The sequence below is a fragment of the Hyperolius riggenbachi genome, chromosome 3, assembly GCF_040937935.1.
Source record: "Hyperolius riggenbachi isolate aHypRig1 chromosome 3, aHypRig1.pri, whole genome shotgun sequence".
NCBI classification, from domain to species: Eukaryota; Metazoa; Chordata; class Amphibia; order Anura; family Hyperoliidae; genus Hyperolius; species Hyperolius riggenbachi.
The window spans coordinates 234,566,254-234,583,641 of NC_090648.1; the positions used below are offsets into that span (position 1 = coordinate 234,566,254).

General features: G+C 46.3%; 1 protein-coding gene across 1 annotated transcript in view; it reads right to left on the bottom strand.

The window, feature by feature from the left end:
- Nucleotides 1-17,388, bottom strand: part of FBH1 (F-box DNA helicase 1) — a 71,339-nt gene that overhangs the window by 21,057 nt on the left and 32,894 nt on the right. Inside the window, exons 9-12 of the mRNA XM_068275973.1 lie at nucleotides 14,601-14,769; nucleotides 13,934-14,156; nucleotides 11,771-11,858; nucleotides 802-888 (exon numbers count right to left, since the gene is read on the bottom strand). Coding sequence (XP_068132074.1) covers nucleotides 802-888; nucleotides 11,771-11,858; nucleotides 13,934-14,156; nucleotides 14,601-14,769 — 567 coding nt within the window. The remainder of the gene's footprint in view (nucleotides 1-801; nucleotides 889-11,770; nucleotides 11,859-13,933; nucleotides 14,157-14,600; nucleotides 14,770-17,388) is intronic.

The following is a 17,388-nucleotide window of genomic DNA, read 5'->3' on the forward strand; positions in this document are numbered from 1 at the left end:
TATTTAGAAGGAATACTCCAAAATTGTGTATACATGATTTCCCCTGCTAAAAAATGAACAAAAAATGTGTTTATCATCTTCCAAAATGAATTAGCTCACTCTGGACCAAAGAAAAAGCACCCGCTGAGATATAATATGTCAACCTTAGGGGGACTACAAGGATATTGCGTCAAAAAGTACAAAAGATTGCATAGAAGAATGTTCTGTCTGTTGCAAATAGATTTCCAAATAGAATGTGCAGTGTGGTGCATCTATTGATAATCCATAATGAGTAATAAATAGAAAGCACGGATCATGAAGAAGATCAGAGTGTTCTCAGTCTGTTTAGCCTGCATATGGCTATGTTTATTAGCGATAGGTTCTTATGTTAATTTCTGTTACTATATCTATTTCTTCTACTAATTCATTTATTTTTTGCTGCTTGGGGGAGGGGTGTCTTTTTAGGTTTCGCTTCAGACAGAAAACTAAAACTGCTGCTGTAGGTGAAAAAAAAAATACGCTTCTTGCGTGGAAAATATATTTTACACAATAAGGAGTTTGAGAGATTTCTGAGCTTTGCTGCGGAGGTGGAATGTATGGACTGAGCACTGTCATACCGTAAATCAGTGCTGTTCAATTCCAGTCATCGATTGCCGAGCTCCTCACACATTTTTGGCACACCTCAAATTTCTCAGTCCATCCTAAGCACTGGCATAAATACGGCCCTCAAGGACCGGAGTTGGACAGCCCAGCCATAAATAGTTATTGAAGGCTAGCCTTGATGTATCTAAAATGATAATCTAAACAAGGAAAACATCTTACAAGGTGTGCAGTCTTGTGCTTCATCAACAAATATGGCATCATAGGAGGAGAGGTCTGGTTTATTCAGCTGCCACAGCTTCAGATAGCCTGTTTGAAAAGAAGTCAGGTTATATATTGTACTCAGTCAAGGATATTTAAATTAGCAAGCCCTGCATCAGACCTGACACAATAAACTATTGTGAACAACAAAAGATGTATGTATCACAGTAGCAACATCTCCCCTGCCCCCCAATGCTCTGTGAACTAGAACAGACCAAATGACTAAAGACTATAACTGCCCTTTTGTGTAAGTGGCTACATACTCCCTGGACACGGTACTCAGCAGAGAAAATACCTCCCCTGGATACAATATCCTTCTTATAAGTTCAAAATGGTAAAAGTGAAATATGTCTCTGTCAAAGAAGTTCACAAATATTCTGTAAAATTTTAACTCTTTTTCCATTTTATTTTACTGTGGTTACTGGTACCAGATTAATCTAATAGTACAGAAGTTGTTCTTTTCACTCTGCATCTGACTGCTGCTATTTTACACAACAATGGCTAATAGCACTTTACTCACTGGGAGCTGAGGTGGACACATACCACCACACCTAATAGCACTTTACTCACTGGGAGCTGAGGTGGACACATACCACCACACCTAATAACACTTTACTCACTGGGAGCTGAGGTGGACACATACCACCACACCTAATAGCACTTTACACACTGGGAGGTGAGGTGGACACATACCACCACACCTAATAGCACTTTACACACTGGGAGCTATGGTGGACACATATCACCACACCTAATAGCACTTTACACACTGGGAGCTGAGGTGTGGACACATACCACCACACCTAATAACACTTTACTCACTGGGAGCTGAGGTGGACACATACCACCACACCTAATAGCACTTTACACACTGGGAGCTGAGGTGGACACATACCACCACACCTAATAACACTTTACTCACTGGGAGCTGAGGTGGACACATACCACCACACCTAATAGCACTTTACACACTGGGAGCTGAGGTGGACACATACCACCACACCTAATAGCACTTTACACACTGGGAGCTATGGTGGTGTTAGGACTTCTCTTCAGTCCCTGTTGACCCTCCCACGAAGGAAGAGACGTTACCCAGTAGTGGAGTCTAGGTGACCACGGGTCTTCACCCACACTCCCTTGAGGGGGGTGCAGGACCACACCCCCAGGAGGGGGATGTGGAACTTAGCTGCCTAGTGCCCTACCAGGTCACTACTGGGATAGTCTCAGCGAGTGGTCAGGAGAACGGGTGACACTAGATATGGAGTAGGCGGAGTCCGAGGGAAGCAGAAGGTCCGGAGGCAGGCGGCAATCAAGCAAGGTCGGGGTCACAAGCCAAGGTCGGGGCAGGCGGCAGGCAGCAGTAGTACACAAGACAGATCCAAGGGTCGAGGCAGGCGGCAATCAGCGGAAGTCGGGGTCACAGGCAGAGGTCACAACAGGAGATCAATCAGAAAGGCACAGCAGGAACAAAGGTTCACCGGAACGGCTCACTAAGCTGATCAGAACGAGCAGCACTGCAGTCAAGGGCAGTGCTGCTTATATAGTGATTATTGGCGCCAAAATTAACGCCCTGCGCATGCGCAGGACGTGCGCAATCCTTTGCGCATGCACGGGCAAACTCTTGCGCATGCGCATGCACGCGCGGGTGTGCGCATGCGCAGCGCACCGCGCGCGCAATGTTTTGCGCGCGTGCACATTCAGCCACAAACAAACGTCGAGCAGGGAGAGAACACAGGAAGCCCAGCGAACCCCCGCGCGTGCGCACTGCAGGACGCGCACGGGGACGCCGAGACGGCCGACTATGGTGAGTGTGACATTGCCCCCTCCCTATGGGCAACCTCCGGGTGCCCTTAGGCCCTGGTTTTTCAGGATACCTCTGGTGAAAGCGTCTAATCAGTAGGGGCGCATGAACATTACCAGCAGGCTCCCAGGAATTATCTTCAACCCCAAAACCCTTCCACTTAATCAGGTATTGAAGGGAGTTTCTCACTCTTCTGCTGTCAAGAATTCTCTCCACCTCAAACTCTTCAGAGCCTTCTACAATGACTGGCTGAGGGTGATTAGAGGTGCGGCCTGGGAACACATTCTCCACCACCTTCTTTAGACAAGAGATGTGGAAGACAGGGTGCACTCGAAGAGAGGAAGGGAGGGATAGTTTGTACGCCACAGGGTTAATTTGCTGCAACACAGGGAAGGGTCCAATAAACCTGGGTGCGAGTTTCTTTGAAGAGCAACGAAGCTTGAGATTGGTTGTGGACAACCAGACAAGGTCTCCTGGGGATAACAACGGGGCCTCTCTCCTGAGTCTGTCTGCAGACCTCTTCCCTCTTTCTTGTGTTTGCACCAGAACCCGGTGCACGGTATTAAAGTTCTCCTTAATGGCCGAGATCCTTTCGTGCACCCCGGGACATGCTGAGGAGGCATCTAAGTCGGGCAGAAATGCGGGGTGAAGGCCATAGTTGATGAAAAAAGGAGATTGATGGGTGGAAGAATGGACGGAATTGTTGAAAGCAAACTCGGCTGTGGCCAACAGAGAATACCAGTCATCTTGGGCAGCGGCAGTGAAGCATCTGATATACTGCTCCAGGGTCTGGTTTGTTCTTTCGGTTTGGCCGTTAGACTGCGGGTGATATCCAGATGATAGTGAAAGCTTGATTCCCAACTTCTTACAGAGTTCCTGCAAAAAACGAGAAGTAAACTGTGTTCCACGATCTGAAACGATGTCGGACGGCAACCCATGGAGCCGAACGAAACGATTTCTCGGACGAATACTTGAGCGGTCTCAGCAGCAGATGGGACTTGTTTAAAAGGTAAGAAGTGAGCCATCTTGGAGAACCTGTCTACCACAACTAGGATAGTGGTAAACCCCTCAGAGGGAGGTAGATCGACCACAAAGTCCATTGCGATATTGCTCCATGGTTGAGTTGGCACAGGTAGAGGATTTAACAGTCCCCAAGGTTTAGAACGAGGGTTCTTGGACCGTGCACAAACTTCGCAGGAGGAAACATAGGAGCAACAGTCTTTGGCTAACTCAGGCCACCAGAAATTCCTCCGAATAAGTTCCTGTGTGCGGGTGACACCAAAGTGTCCTGCCAGTTTACTGTCATGACAGGCCTGGAGTACTTGTAAACGTGCTTCAGAGGGGACAAAGATCTTGTTATCAAAGTAATATAGACCATCTCTCATGGGGAGTTCAGGAGGTCTACTGCTGGAAGAAGAGGAAGTCTGTTTAATGAAGTCCAATAAACTGGATTGCAGGAGTAAGAAGTGTTGTGGAGACAGGATGTTCTCAGGCACAGGGTCAGGAGCCGATTCTGGGTGATACATGCGAGATAAGGCATCGGGTTTTACATTCTTAGATCCAGAGCGATAGGTTAAGTGGAAATTGAACCTCGAGAAGAAGAGGGACCACCGAGCCTGACGTGGCCTCAGTCTCTTGGCAGTTCGGAGGTATTCCAAGTTCTTATGATCTGTAAGAATTAGAATTGGTTGTTCTGCACCCTCCAGAAGGTAGCGCCATTCCTCAAGAGCGGCTTTGATCGCCAACAGTTCGCGGTCAGCTACATCATAATTTCTTTCCGCTGTACTAAGTTTCCTGGAAAAGAAGGCCACTGGATAAAGGATGGCCTTTGGCCCGAACCTCTGGGAAAGGATAGCCCCAATGGCAACTTCGGAAGCATCCACCTCCAGGACAAAGGCTCTTGCAGGATCCGGATGTTTCAGGATGGGTGCCGAGGTAAAACAAGACTTGAGTTTCTCAAAGGCGGACTGAGCCTCGGGTGTCCAGTGGAAAGCCCTGCTTGTACTGGTAAGGAGAGTAATAGGGGCTACAATCTGTGAAAAGTTCTTGATAAATTTTCTATAGACGTTGGCGAAGCCAATGAAACGTTGTACAGATTTGCGGTCCACTGGGACTGGCCATTCCAGAATAGCTGACACCTTTTGGGGGTCCATCTCCACTCCTCCTGGGGAAATCTTCAGACCCAGAAATTGTATGTTCACCTTGTCAAATTCACACTTCTCAGGCTTGGCGTATAACCCATGGGTGCGAAGGCGTGCCAGAACCTTTTTCACGTGCATCCGGTGTTCCTCTTGAGAGGAGGAGAAGATAAGGATGTCATCCAAGTACACAACCAAGAAGTGATCAATGTAGTCTCTAAAGATGTCATTGACAAAGTGCTGAAAAGTGGCGGGAGCATTGCACAGGCCGAAGGGCATTACAAGGTACTCGAAATGTCCAAAGCGGGAGCGGAAAGCAGTCTTCCATTCGTCTCCTTCTCGGATTCTAACTAAATTGTAGGCTCCTCGCAAATCCAATTTAGAGAAGATACAAGCAGAACCGAGTCGTAGAAAGAGATCAGGCATCAGGGGAAGTGGGTAGCGGTTCTTGACCGTGATTTTATTCAGCTCCCGGTAGTCTATGCAGGGTCGCAGGGAACCATCCTTCTTTTTAACAAAAAATATGCCAGCTCCGGCAGGAGACGTGGACGGGCGAATAAACCCCTTGTTGAGGTTTTCCTCAATATATTCTTTCAGGATCAAAGTCTCGGGCTCAGAAAGAGGGTACGTTCTCCCGAACGGGATAGGAGCTCCAGGTTGCAAATCAATGATGCAGTCATATGGATGATGAGGAGGAAGAGTATCTGCCTTAGCCTTGTCAAACACGTCCAAGAAATCGTGATAGGCCACCGGAATTATATCTTTCTTAGGTGAGTCCAGGCAGAACAAGGTTCCTGCTCGAGGGAAGCAGGAACGTAGGCAATAGTCAGACTGGAAAACCACCTCATGAGAAACCCAATTAACTGCGGGGTTATGGGTCTTCAACCAAGGCATTCCCAGGATCACGGGAAACAGCGGAGAGGATATCAAGTCGAAACTCAAGTATTCCTGATGCTCCCCTTGAATGGTGACTAGAAGCGGTAGGGTCTCAGTGGTGATGGGACCCGAACTGATGGCTGATCCATCTGCTAGTTGGATGACCAGGGGTTGACGTTTTTGATGCACGGGGAGTCGAAGTTGTTGCGCCAACTGAAGATCTAGAAAACATGAGCAAGCTCCCGAGTCCACGATAGCTTTAATTGGAACGGTCCTTCCTTGCGGCCCCTGTAACAAGAGAGTGAGTGGTACGTGAGATGAGGTAAACGGAGGAGAAAGAGTGCCACTAGTACACACCACAAACTCAGGCTCACCCGAAGGTCTGACCGGGCAGTTGATGTGGAAGTGACCCGGGGCCCCGCAATACAGACACAGGTTGGAAGATCTTCTGCGCAGTCTTTCCTCTGGTGAAATGGCCGGTCGAGCCAGGCCTATTTGCATAGGCTCAGATTCATCCTCAACCTGAGGAACAGATGGAACTGGAGCAGGCATGGGTCTGGGACTAGGTACACCCCAGGCTGGTCTAACAGAACCGGACCTCTCAGAACGTCTCTCTCTCAGCCGTCTGTCAATTTGAATGGACAGATGGATCAAGTCTTTCAAGGAGTCAGGAACTCCTACCCTGGCCAGCTCATCCTTGAGAGTATCAGACAGCCCCTGACGGAACTGGAACTTCAGGGCGGAATCATTCCAGGTAACATCTGCCTCCCACCGGCGGAACTCCATCACATAGTCCTCTACCGGTCTTCTTCCTTGCCTGAGAGATTGGAGAGCACTCTCGGCAGACGCCGCCCTCCCTGGGTCGTCATAGATCTCTGCCATGGTCTCAAAGAAGGTATTGAGGTTCCCTAAGGCCGAATGTTGTTGCTCCACTAGGCGAAGGGCCCAGGCCTGGGGTTCCCCTTGAAGCAAAGAGATAACTGCCCTGACTTTAATCTCCTCACTGGCATACGTCCGGGGTAACAAGGAGAAGTGGAGACGGCAGGCACTCTGGAACCATCGGAACTTAGAACGATCCCCCGAGAATCGTTCAGGTAGTGGCAGTCTTGGCTCAGGAGGAAAAAAGCAGCACCTTCCACGGGAACTATTCTATCCCCAGCCGGGGGAGGAGCCACGGGAGCAGAGGCAACGGCAGGAACAGAGGGAGGAGCGGCCTCAGAGACGGGAATAGCCACCCGGAGCTGATCACGGATCTCTTGATAGCCTCTCTGGACCTCATCCACCGAGACACGGAGTTGTGTCACTAACTCATATAGGATCTCCACTGGGGTACGAGCTCCATTAGTGTCCATCTTGGCTGCTCGTTACTGTTTGGACTTCTCTTCAGTCCCTGTTGACCCTCCCACGAAGGAAGAGACGTTACCCAGTAGTGGAGTCTAGGTGACCACGGGTCTTCACCCACACTCCCTTGAGGGGGGTGCAGGACCACACCCCCAGGAGGGGGATGTGGAACTTAGCTGCCTAGTGCCCTACCAGGTCACTACTGGGATAGTCTCAGCGAGTGGTCAGGAGAACGGGTGACACTAGATATGGAGTAGGCGGAGTCCGAGGGAAGCAGAAGGTCCGGAGGCAGGCGGCAATCAAGCAAGGTCGGGGTCACAAGCCAAGGTCGGGGCAGGCGGCAGGCAGCAGTAGTACACAAGACAGATCCAAGGGTCGAGGCAGGCGGCAATCAGCGGAAGTCGGGGTCACAGGCAGAGGTCACAACAGGAGATCAATCAGAAAGGCACAGCAGGAACAAAGGTTCACCGGAACGGCTCACTAAGCTGATCAGAACGAGCAGCACTGCAGTCAAGGGCAGTGCTGCTTATATAGTGATTATTGGCGCCAAAATTAACGCCCTGCGCATGCGCAGGACGTGCGCAATCCTTTGCGCATGCGCGCGCAAACTCTTGCGCATGCGCAGCGCACCGCGCGCGCAATGTTTTGCGCGCGTGCGCATTCAGCCACAAACAAACGTCGAGCAGGGAGAGAACACAGGAAGCCCAGCGAACCTCCGCGCGTGCGCACTGCAGGACGCGCACGGGGACGCCGAGACGGCCGACTATGGTGAGTGTGACAGGTGGACACATACCACCACACCTAATAGCACTTTACTCACTGGGAGCTGAGGTGGACACATACCACCACACCTAATAGCACTTTACTCACTGGGAGCTGAGGTGGACAGATATTATACTTGGTTAATGGAGAGAGATCAGCTGCTGATAAGATTGTGGCTGTGTGGGGACAGTACATTTCCAGTTGCTGTCTTTTTTAATGTTTGGTTCACCCTTGCTGTAGTTGTGTTTCTATGTCATGCAGATACTCTGTACTGATCCAGGAGTCCATTGCAGTTTCTGACAACATCCATTGTTGCAAAAACTCCTCCAAACCCAACTTGTCGGATTCGTCCATCGCAGTAGCGCAACAGACAAAACCTAACACGTTAAAATGTGTTAGCAACCCACAGGAAAGCATTGGCCTTTTCGCCTGTTGGTCTGCTGCTATCTACTGTAGGAAACAGTTTAGCAGCAGACCCATGGCTGGATTTCAGCCAAGGCCACAGAGGCCATGGCCTAGGGTGCCTCATGACCCAAGGCAAGCAAGTAGAACTAAACAGAGTGTAGATGCAGAGCGCATCCTGTCTTGATCCAGGCTGGCTGGGTTGGTGGATGTCAGCTTCACCACCCCGCCCCCTGAAGCTTCCCACATGGAGGAGATATGCAGGGCCAGCCAGGCTCATTACCGCAGCCGCTGCTGCTATGAGGGACACGCTGAGGACGGCTTTCTGTTCTGATTGTTTAACATACATTATGTACGTTGTCTTTGCAGCCTGTCTGTGCTGGAACGCTTTGGGGGACGTGAGGGAAGGAGGAGGGGGAAGAAGTTGTCGGTCTGGGGGCAGAGATCTGCCTTGCCTGTGTCATGGGGGAAGGGGTCACTCATGGTTTAGTGCCTGTTAGGCCTTACAATCCAAAGTTATACATTTGCATCTACATACTCATCCTGATTAGGAAAGTTATAAAAGAGTGGTACAGCAGGTGTTTTGTACCTTGGCCACTTATTACTTCTGTTATTTGGTACTTTTTAACTTGCTGCCAGTGTAAGTTATGACTTGCTTTTTGTTATAAGTCTGCTTGTGCTATCCTAATAGCTTTTAAAAGTTGAAATGTGACCATGTTTGAGGACCTGACATAACTGGACAATATGCCTTGTTAAATAAACTGATATCCGTTAAAAGTTGTTCAGAATGCATCCTGCATATTAGAAATTTATGGTGGGATATATATCTCAATACTGTATAAACTAATAACTACCTGGCTGATTCCTCATTGTAATTACAGCAAATTGCCAAGCATACGCCTGCTCCCCCCGCCCCCTCCTACCCCCGCCTTCTGCTTCCTAGTAACTCTGCTGATGCATCACACATAAATGGACCTAATCTGTGCAGCTTTCCACTGGCCTGAACTTGCTGACCTCACAGTGGGCCCATGGAAAGCTGTGCAGTTAGGGTTCATTTTATGTGGCTGACTTGTCACTAGAAAGGAGTAGGCGGGGAGAAGTGGGGTGCCTTTAGAGCTTTCTTCCACTTGAGACTCTGCCTTAATCACACTTGAGGATCAGCCAGGTAGTTATTAACACACACACATACAGTGGAGGAAATAATTATTTGACCCCTCACTGATTTTGTAAGTTTGTCCAATGACAAAGAAATGAAAAGTCTCAGAACAGTATCATTTCAATGGTAGGTTTATTTTAACAGTGGCAGATAGCACATCAAAAGGAAAATCGAAAAAATAACCTTAAATAAAAGATAGCAACTGATTTGCATTTCATTGAGTGAAATAAGTTTTTGAACCCCTACCAACCATTAAGAGTTCTGACTCCCACAGAGTGATTAGACACTTCTACTCAATTAGTCACCCTCATTAAGGACACCTGTCTTAACTAGTCACCTGTATAAAAGACACCTGTCCACAGAATCAATCAATCAAGCAGACTCCAAACTCTCCAACATGGGAAAGACCAAAGAGCTGTCCAAGGATGTCAGAGACAAAATTGTAGACCTGCACAAGGCTGGAATGGGCTACAAAACCATTAGCAAGAAGCTCGAAGAGAAGGTGACAACTGTTGGTGCGATTGTTCGAAAATGGAAGGAGCACAAAATGACCATCAATCGACCTCGCTCTGGGGCTCCACGCAAGATCTCACCTTGTGGGGTGTCAATGGTTCTGAGAAAGGTGAAAAAGCATCCTAGAACTACACGGGAGGAGTTAGTGAATTACCTCAAATTAGCAGGGACCACAGTCACCAAGAAAACCATTGGAAACACATTACACCGCAATGGATTAAAATCCTGCAGGGCTCGCAAGGTCCCCCTGCTCAAGAAGGCACATGTGCAGGCCCGTCTCAGTTTGCCAATAAACACCTGAATGATTCTGTGAGTGACTGGGAGAAGGTGCTGTGGTCTGATGAGACCAAAATAGAGCTCTTTGGCATTAACTCAACTCGCTGTGTTTGGAGGAAGAAAAATGCTGCCTATGACCCCCAAAACACCGTCCCCACCGTCAAGCATGGGGGTGGAAACATTTTGCTTTGGGGGTGTTTTTCTGCTAAGGGCACAGGACAACTTAATCGCATTAACGGGAAAATGGACGGAGCCATGTATCGTGAAATCCTCAACGACAACTTCCTTCCCTCTGCCAGGAAACTGAAAATGGGTCGTGGATGGGTGTTCCAGCACGACAATGACCCAAAACATACAGCAAAGGCAACAAAGGAGTGGCTCAAGAAGAAGCACATTAAGGTCATGGAGTGGCCTAGTCAGTCTCCGGACCTTAATCCAATAGAAAACCTATGGAGGGAGCTCAAGCTCAGAGTTGCACAGAGACAGCCTTGAAACATTAGGGATTTAGAGATGATCTGCAAAGAGGAGTGGACCAACATTCCTCCTAAAATGTGTGCAAACTTGGTCATCAATTACAAGAAACGTTTGACCTCTGTGCTTGCAAACAAGGGTTTTTCCATTAAGTATTAAGTCTTTTATTGTTAGAGGGTTCAAAAACTTATTTCACTCAATGAAATGCAAATCAGTTGCTATCTTTTATTTAAGGTTATTTTTTCGATTTTCCTTTTGATGTGCTATCTGCCACTGTTAAAATAAACCTACCATTGAAATGATACTGTTCTGAGACTTTTCATTTCTTTGTCATTGGACAAACTCACAAAATCAGTGAGGGGTCAAATAATTATTTCCTCCACTGTATACCCAATATCTTCTGCAGCACTGTACATAGTCATAGAGGAGCTCACAATCTAGTTCCTACCATAGTCATATGGCTATTGTAGTCTAGGGGCAATTTAGAGGGAAGCCATTTAACTTGTCTGTATGTTTTTGGGATGTGAGAGGAAACCGGAGTGCCTAGAGGAGACCCAAACAGACATGGGGAGAACATACAAACTCCGTGCAGATAGTGCCCTGGCTGGGATTCAGACTGGGGACCCAGCGCTGCAAGGCGAGAGCGCTAACCACTACGTCACTGTGCTGCTACTCTTGTACCTAAGGCTAGATACAAAAAAATGTGTTTGATTCCACTTTAAAGAGGTGCAGGGTAGGGGCGGAGATAGGCCGTGGGGGGGACGATACGCACACTAGGATGCTGTTGGTCAGGGGGCGGCTGGTGATAATTGGCCTAGGGCGGTAAAAAGTACAAATCCGGCCCTGAGCAGACCCTATGTGAACAACCTATGTTTTCTCCCCACAGCAGCCTATAACACCAATTTCTCTGCAGGACTGACAGTGGATAATAAGATCACCTGCAATAAATGGTTTCATTTTAATCACTCAAAGGTTCCACAGGAGCACCAAGCTAATTTTTAGAGAAGCGATTCTTACAAATATTTAATATTTGCTAGAGTGGCAGTATTCATAACAACACAGAATATAAAGAGAAATGGTGATTTATTCCATGATACCATTTGATGCAGCACGATGTTGCATGTGAACACATGATACATTTTCAATATCTCAATCTAGATTCCACAGATATTAGATCTAACAATGATTTCTCACCATCATGTGTTATTTTGTAAGCAAGCTCCTTCGTTTCTTGGAGGCTTCTCATGTTTCTCCAAATGAGGCTGGATTCTCTCACTGCAAACTACAGGCAAAAATAAAAAACATGTACATGTCATTGGCTTAAAGCAACCCTGGAGTGAAACTCGGGTGGAAAATAAAATACTTTACTAAGAGGGAAACCTCTGGATCCTCTAGAGGCTTCTCACGATGTCCTTTGTACCTCGGCTGCTGCCCAGGACCCTTTAGAACATAAGGGCCATGATCCTCTTCTGGTACGAGTGCAGCCGTGCTGTACCTGCACTTACTGAACAAACATTGGTGTACTTGCGCAGGCACAGTATGGCCACACTCATGTCTGAAGAGGTGTGCAGCTGCGGCGCCTGCTTTCCGTCAAGCTCTTGTTGTAAAACTTTAGGGGGCCGAATTTGGTTAGGGCGTACATGACAACAGGGAAACGGAGGACGGCGTGGGAAGCCTCTAGGATCCAGAGGCTTTCCTCTTCTTTGGTAAGTATGTGTTTTTGTATGGAGAAAACAAAAAAGAAGCGCTCCAATAGTGCATTAACATTTTTAATGAGGATACACAATATAAAATTGCAACGTTGCTGTTCCACGTTCCGCTGGCTGCGGTGTCGCCAAGAGGGGAAGGAGGGGGCGTGGCCGCTCACGTAAATGCCTCTACGTTACTACTGGTTTTAGCGCTTCCTGCTCCTTCATCAGGTCAACGTGGAACAACAACGTTGCATCTCCGGGTCCTGGCCAGACCGCGGCAGAGGGTTACGATCGCGGGCAGGCCACTACACGCTGATTTTAAAGAAACCTAAATGTAAGTGCAATTTTATATTGCGTATCCTCATTAAAATTTTTAATACACTATTGGAGCGCTTCTTTTTTGTTTTCTCCATACACTTCAGTACCTGGAATCCACCCAGTGAGAAGCAGTTCCAAAGTGCACCAACAAAAAGGATAATAACACCTGTCATTTTTTGCATAAGTGACTTTAGCCTAGCTAGTTAGTGCAGGGCATTTTTTCTTTGACTATGTGTTTTTGTACCAGAGGCTCACCTCAGGCAGGTACACTTTAATATACCATGTACATTATAACAATAAAACCCCCAAAAGCCCTAGTAAATTCTCCCATTTTTGTTAATGCATTAAATAGGGTTTTTGCATTAATTAACGAATGAAAAAACCCTTTTTCCTACATTACTTTGAAGTCCCTTTTTTCAGCTAAGGTAACATTGTAATTGTATTGGGCAGTCCAGGTCTCTGGTTGAAGCCCTACGCCTATCCTATCACAACCCAACCCACATGAGGTAGTCAGGGAGGAGCTGGGAGGGGACACAGGTAAATCTTTTCCTGTGAGCACAGATTACCTGACTATATTCCTAAAGTCTAATTTAAACACAAAATGCTGGCAGAGCAATGTGAGGATGTGCTGGAGAGCTAATCAGTGTCTAAAAACACAGTAAAAAGAGGGTAACTATAGTTATATAGTTATTTGGGTTGAAAAAAGACATCCATCCATCGAGTTCAACCAGAGAACAAAGTACAACACCAGCCTGCTCCCTCATATATCCCTGTTAATCCAGAGCAATGTGAAAAACCCTTACAAGGCATGGTCCAATTAGCCCAAAAGGGAAAAAATTCCTTCCCCACTCCAGATGGCAATCAGATAAAATCCTTGGATCAACATCACTGGGCATTACTTAGTAATTGTAGCCATGGAGGTCTCAACGCAAGGAAAGCATGTAAGCCCTCTTTAAATGTAGTTTTAACATTATGGAAGGATTTACTATAAATCCAGTGACAGCCTGCACAGTACTATTTGCTGTAAAGGTGCATTAAGGGCTTGTTTCCACTTGTGCCGGCATGTATCTCGGCACTTGTTCTGATGAAAGTATGCAATTGTGTGATTTAATGTAAAAAACCCTTGTAGTGCCTGACCTGGGCGTCAGCATAGACGTAATGTAATTCGGGCGCCGTCAGTAGCAGGACCCCGAATTACGTGTCCTTCTGAATTGCTATTACTCGGAAAGGGAGAAGTATTCAATGCTGCCCAAAATTTCAGCGGCAGCAGGGTGAGCCTATACATGCCCAAGAAATAGTATTAATAATCATGCTTTATCATTTCATTAAACATTAAATAAACAATCACCTGCTGTAGGTGTCTAGGGACGAGCTGCTTTTCTCCTTGATTATTTATGTACCGTATTGGGACATGGTCTACCTCTATTTCGTCATCTGCAGAGGCGAAAAAAGTCCCAAGTGTCTTTACAACCAGTTTTGCATTAACAAACCCAGCCTGACCTTCGGGAAGTACAAAATTGACTGTGTATGGTGTAAGACTGTTGGGATTTAGTTTGTTTCTTTGTTGATATCTGAGAAATAGAACAGAAAAATTATCCATTAATGACCTATATGTGCACAATGGTTTGCCACATTTAACTGCTTTTATAGTTATAAATAAAGTTGTGCACTGTCAGGTCAGCAGAGTTTTCAGCAGTAACAACTGCCCTACACCAGGTATCAAGTCCTAGAATTCATATTTATAGCTTTCACAGAGATTATGTAAAACTGTAAAAAGACATAAACCTTACTTATAAAATGGATATATACAGTAAAATACCTGTGCTCATGGATGACAAATGCACTTTTAAATATAAAAACAGCAAGTTCATAGGATATTTCAAATGACCAAAGAAGCACTTTGAGACCAAAGAGACTACTAGACCACCATCAATGAAAATATACAGTGTTTTTTTATGAACTACAGTATATAACACAGGGAAGCAACATCAGTATATCCATGTAATTCAACTCACAGTTTCCCAAACTCCTGAAAAGCCAATGAATGAAAAGTTTTACAGGTAACATTTGCAGGAAAAAGGTTGTTGGCATGATTTGTAATGGATTTGTTGAATGTTGCATACAAAAACCGAAGACCTGGTCTGCTCTCTGCATACTTGACAAGAGTGGAGGTTTTTCCAGTACCTGTATTAAAACACAACATAAAAAGCACATGAAGAATGCCACGCTGAAAACAAACACAAAATGAGCAGTCTACATGTTAGTGTCTTAGAAATATCAATATGAAAAATAATGCCAACATGCTCAAGGTCCGATACCAGGCACACTGCAGGTCTGTCCATAGTCTGTCCATAGAGGAGTAAGTTGTCCCTAGGTAATTGAGCATATGCGTCAAGCCCATGGAGGTGATGTAACTAAACTTACATTTTTTGGTATAAAACAGGTTAGGCATGACAGGAGAGGGGGTGATTGGCATCAACAATTACTGCAGAGAGAAGGTTTTTGAATGTCCTTTTTTGATGCGGTCGGATTATTAGGGTTAAATGATAGAAATAACCTCTCTGCATTTATCTAAAGATAAGGTTGTTTGTATGTATCGCTTTTTAAACAAAAAAAAAATATTTTTATGTATAATTTTCCAAATTGTTTGATTTAATAATTGTTTATTCTCCTCTTTCCCCTTTTTTCTTATCCCTTTTAGATATGGACAATTGTCTATGCTACACTGGGTTTTTCCCATGTGGGGTGGTGAGTTTATTACCTGGAACCAAGATGGTTAAAGAGAACCCGAGGTGTGTTTCAAGAATGTTATCTGCATACAGAGGCTGGATCTGCCTATACAGCCCAGCCTCTGTTGCTATCCCAAACCCCACTAAGGTCCCCCTGCACTCTGCAATCCCTCATAAATCACAGCCATGCTGTGAGGCTGTGTTTACATCTGTAGTGTCAGTCTCAGCTGCTTCCCCGCCTCCTGCATAGCTCCGGTCCCTGCCCCCGTCCCTTCCCTCCAATCAGCAGGGAGGGAAGGGATGCAGGCGGGGACTGGAGTTCTGCAGGAGGCGGGGAGAGCAGCAGACTGACACTATAGAGATAAACACAGCCAGCTCTGACAAGCTGTTTGTCAGCAGCGTGGCTGTGATTTATGAGGGATTGCAGAGTGCAGGGGGACCTTAGGGGGGTTTTGGATAGCAACAGAGGCTGGGCTGTATAGGCAGATCCAGCCTCTGTATGCAGATAATATTCTTCAAACCCACCTCGGGTTCTCTTTAATATTTGCCATATAAAAATTGATTGCAACTGTTTCATCTTCATGTTGTTATGGACTGCTTTCTTAATTTATAGAGATGTCTCTTGATGTATTATCTATATGTTCATATTATATTTGGAGGCAGGCCCTGTAGTTCTAAATGTTCACACTAGATGGCATAATGATGTAATGCATGTGGTTGCGGTCGCGTCCTTTTTGGCCTTTGTTTACATCGCATATGTGACGTCCGTATGGTGCGCGTATCTATGTCCGCGTTCCATGCGGACATTTGATGCACACCATTTACGTGCATGCGTACCACCCGCAAATGACGCCACCGGAAATGTGCTCCAAGGCAAGCAACTGTAGCAGGCCATGTAGAGTGGTGTGCGTTCCAGATAAGTCGAGCTACAATGGGGCCTCACCCGCGGGAATTTCCTGCCTCCAGATACGGTAAAGGTCTATATAATGGGTGATTTTAGTTGGGGTGGGTTGTCCTGATGATGCACCACACTATTGATGGCGCAAAATGGCTGTAGACCTCTCACTGCCTGTACCTCTCTCCATTATTGATTGGATTTGTGCAGCTGTTACTTTTAAATGTCTGGAATAAAAGTGAAGTTTTACCTAGATGTGCACGACCGCTGCTTCTCTGTTTAAAATATTGTTACTGTTATCTGGTAAGCTGCACTCCTTGGTGAACAGCCTGATCCTGTGCATGGCACTATCTTCTCCTACACATTGAAAAATAATGCCTTCTAATGCTCAGTAGAGATAACTGTCCCACGCTGGCATCCTCCGCTGCCCGCAGCTCCGGTACCGGGTCCCATCACTTCAGCCAGTCACAGCCAGTCTGACATAAGAGAAGTTTCCCAAAAGCAATTTAAAGATCTCTCCCCAGGTGTTCAATGGGATTTAGATTTGGACTCATTGCTGGCCACTTCATAACTCTTAGGCAGTGGTCACACTTGTCTTTTAGTTTTCTACACTTTTCAGAAAACTGAAAGACAAGTGTGACCCTGCCTTAAATCAGCTTATGTAAATTGTACAGAAAACTGACAAACTGCGCAGGATGTCAGTTTTTTTTCTGCACGCAAAATCTGCATTCAAGTGTGACCTAGCCCATTGATTAACACAAGTTCTCAGATGAAATCAGTTTTTCCGTGTAGAAAGCGCGCACAAAAGCCGAGAAGTGTGACCCCTGCCCCAAGCTTTGTTGCCAGCTGCTGGAGAGATACGCAAAAGAGCGCTTTTTGCCAAATGCAATTTAAAGATCTCTCCCCAGGTGTTCAATGGGATTTAGATTTGGACTCATTGCTGGCCACTTCATAACTCTTAAGCTTTGTTGCCATCCATTTTTGGGTGCTTTTTGATGTATGTTTGTCTCTGTGTCAGCAGTGGGGTCCTCCTCGGTCTCCTGCCTTAGCATTTAATTTAATTTAAATGTTGACGGATAGTTTGCGCTGACACTGATGCTCCATAAGCCTGCAGGACAGCTTGAATTTCTTTGGAACTTGTTTGGGGCTGCTTATCCACCATCCGGACTATCCTGCGTT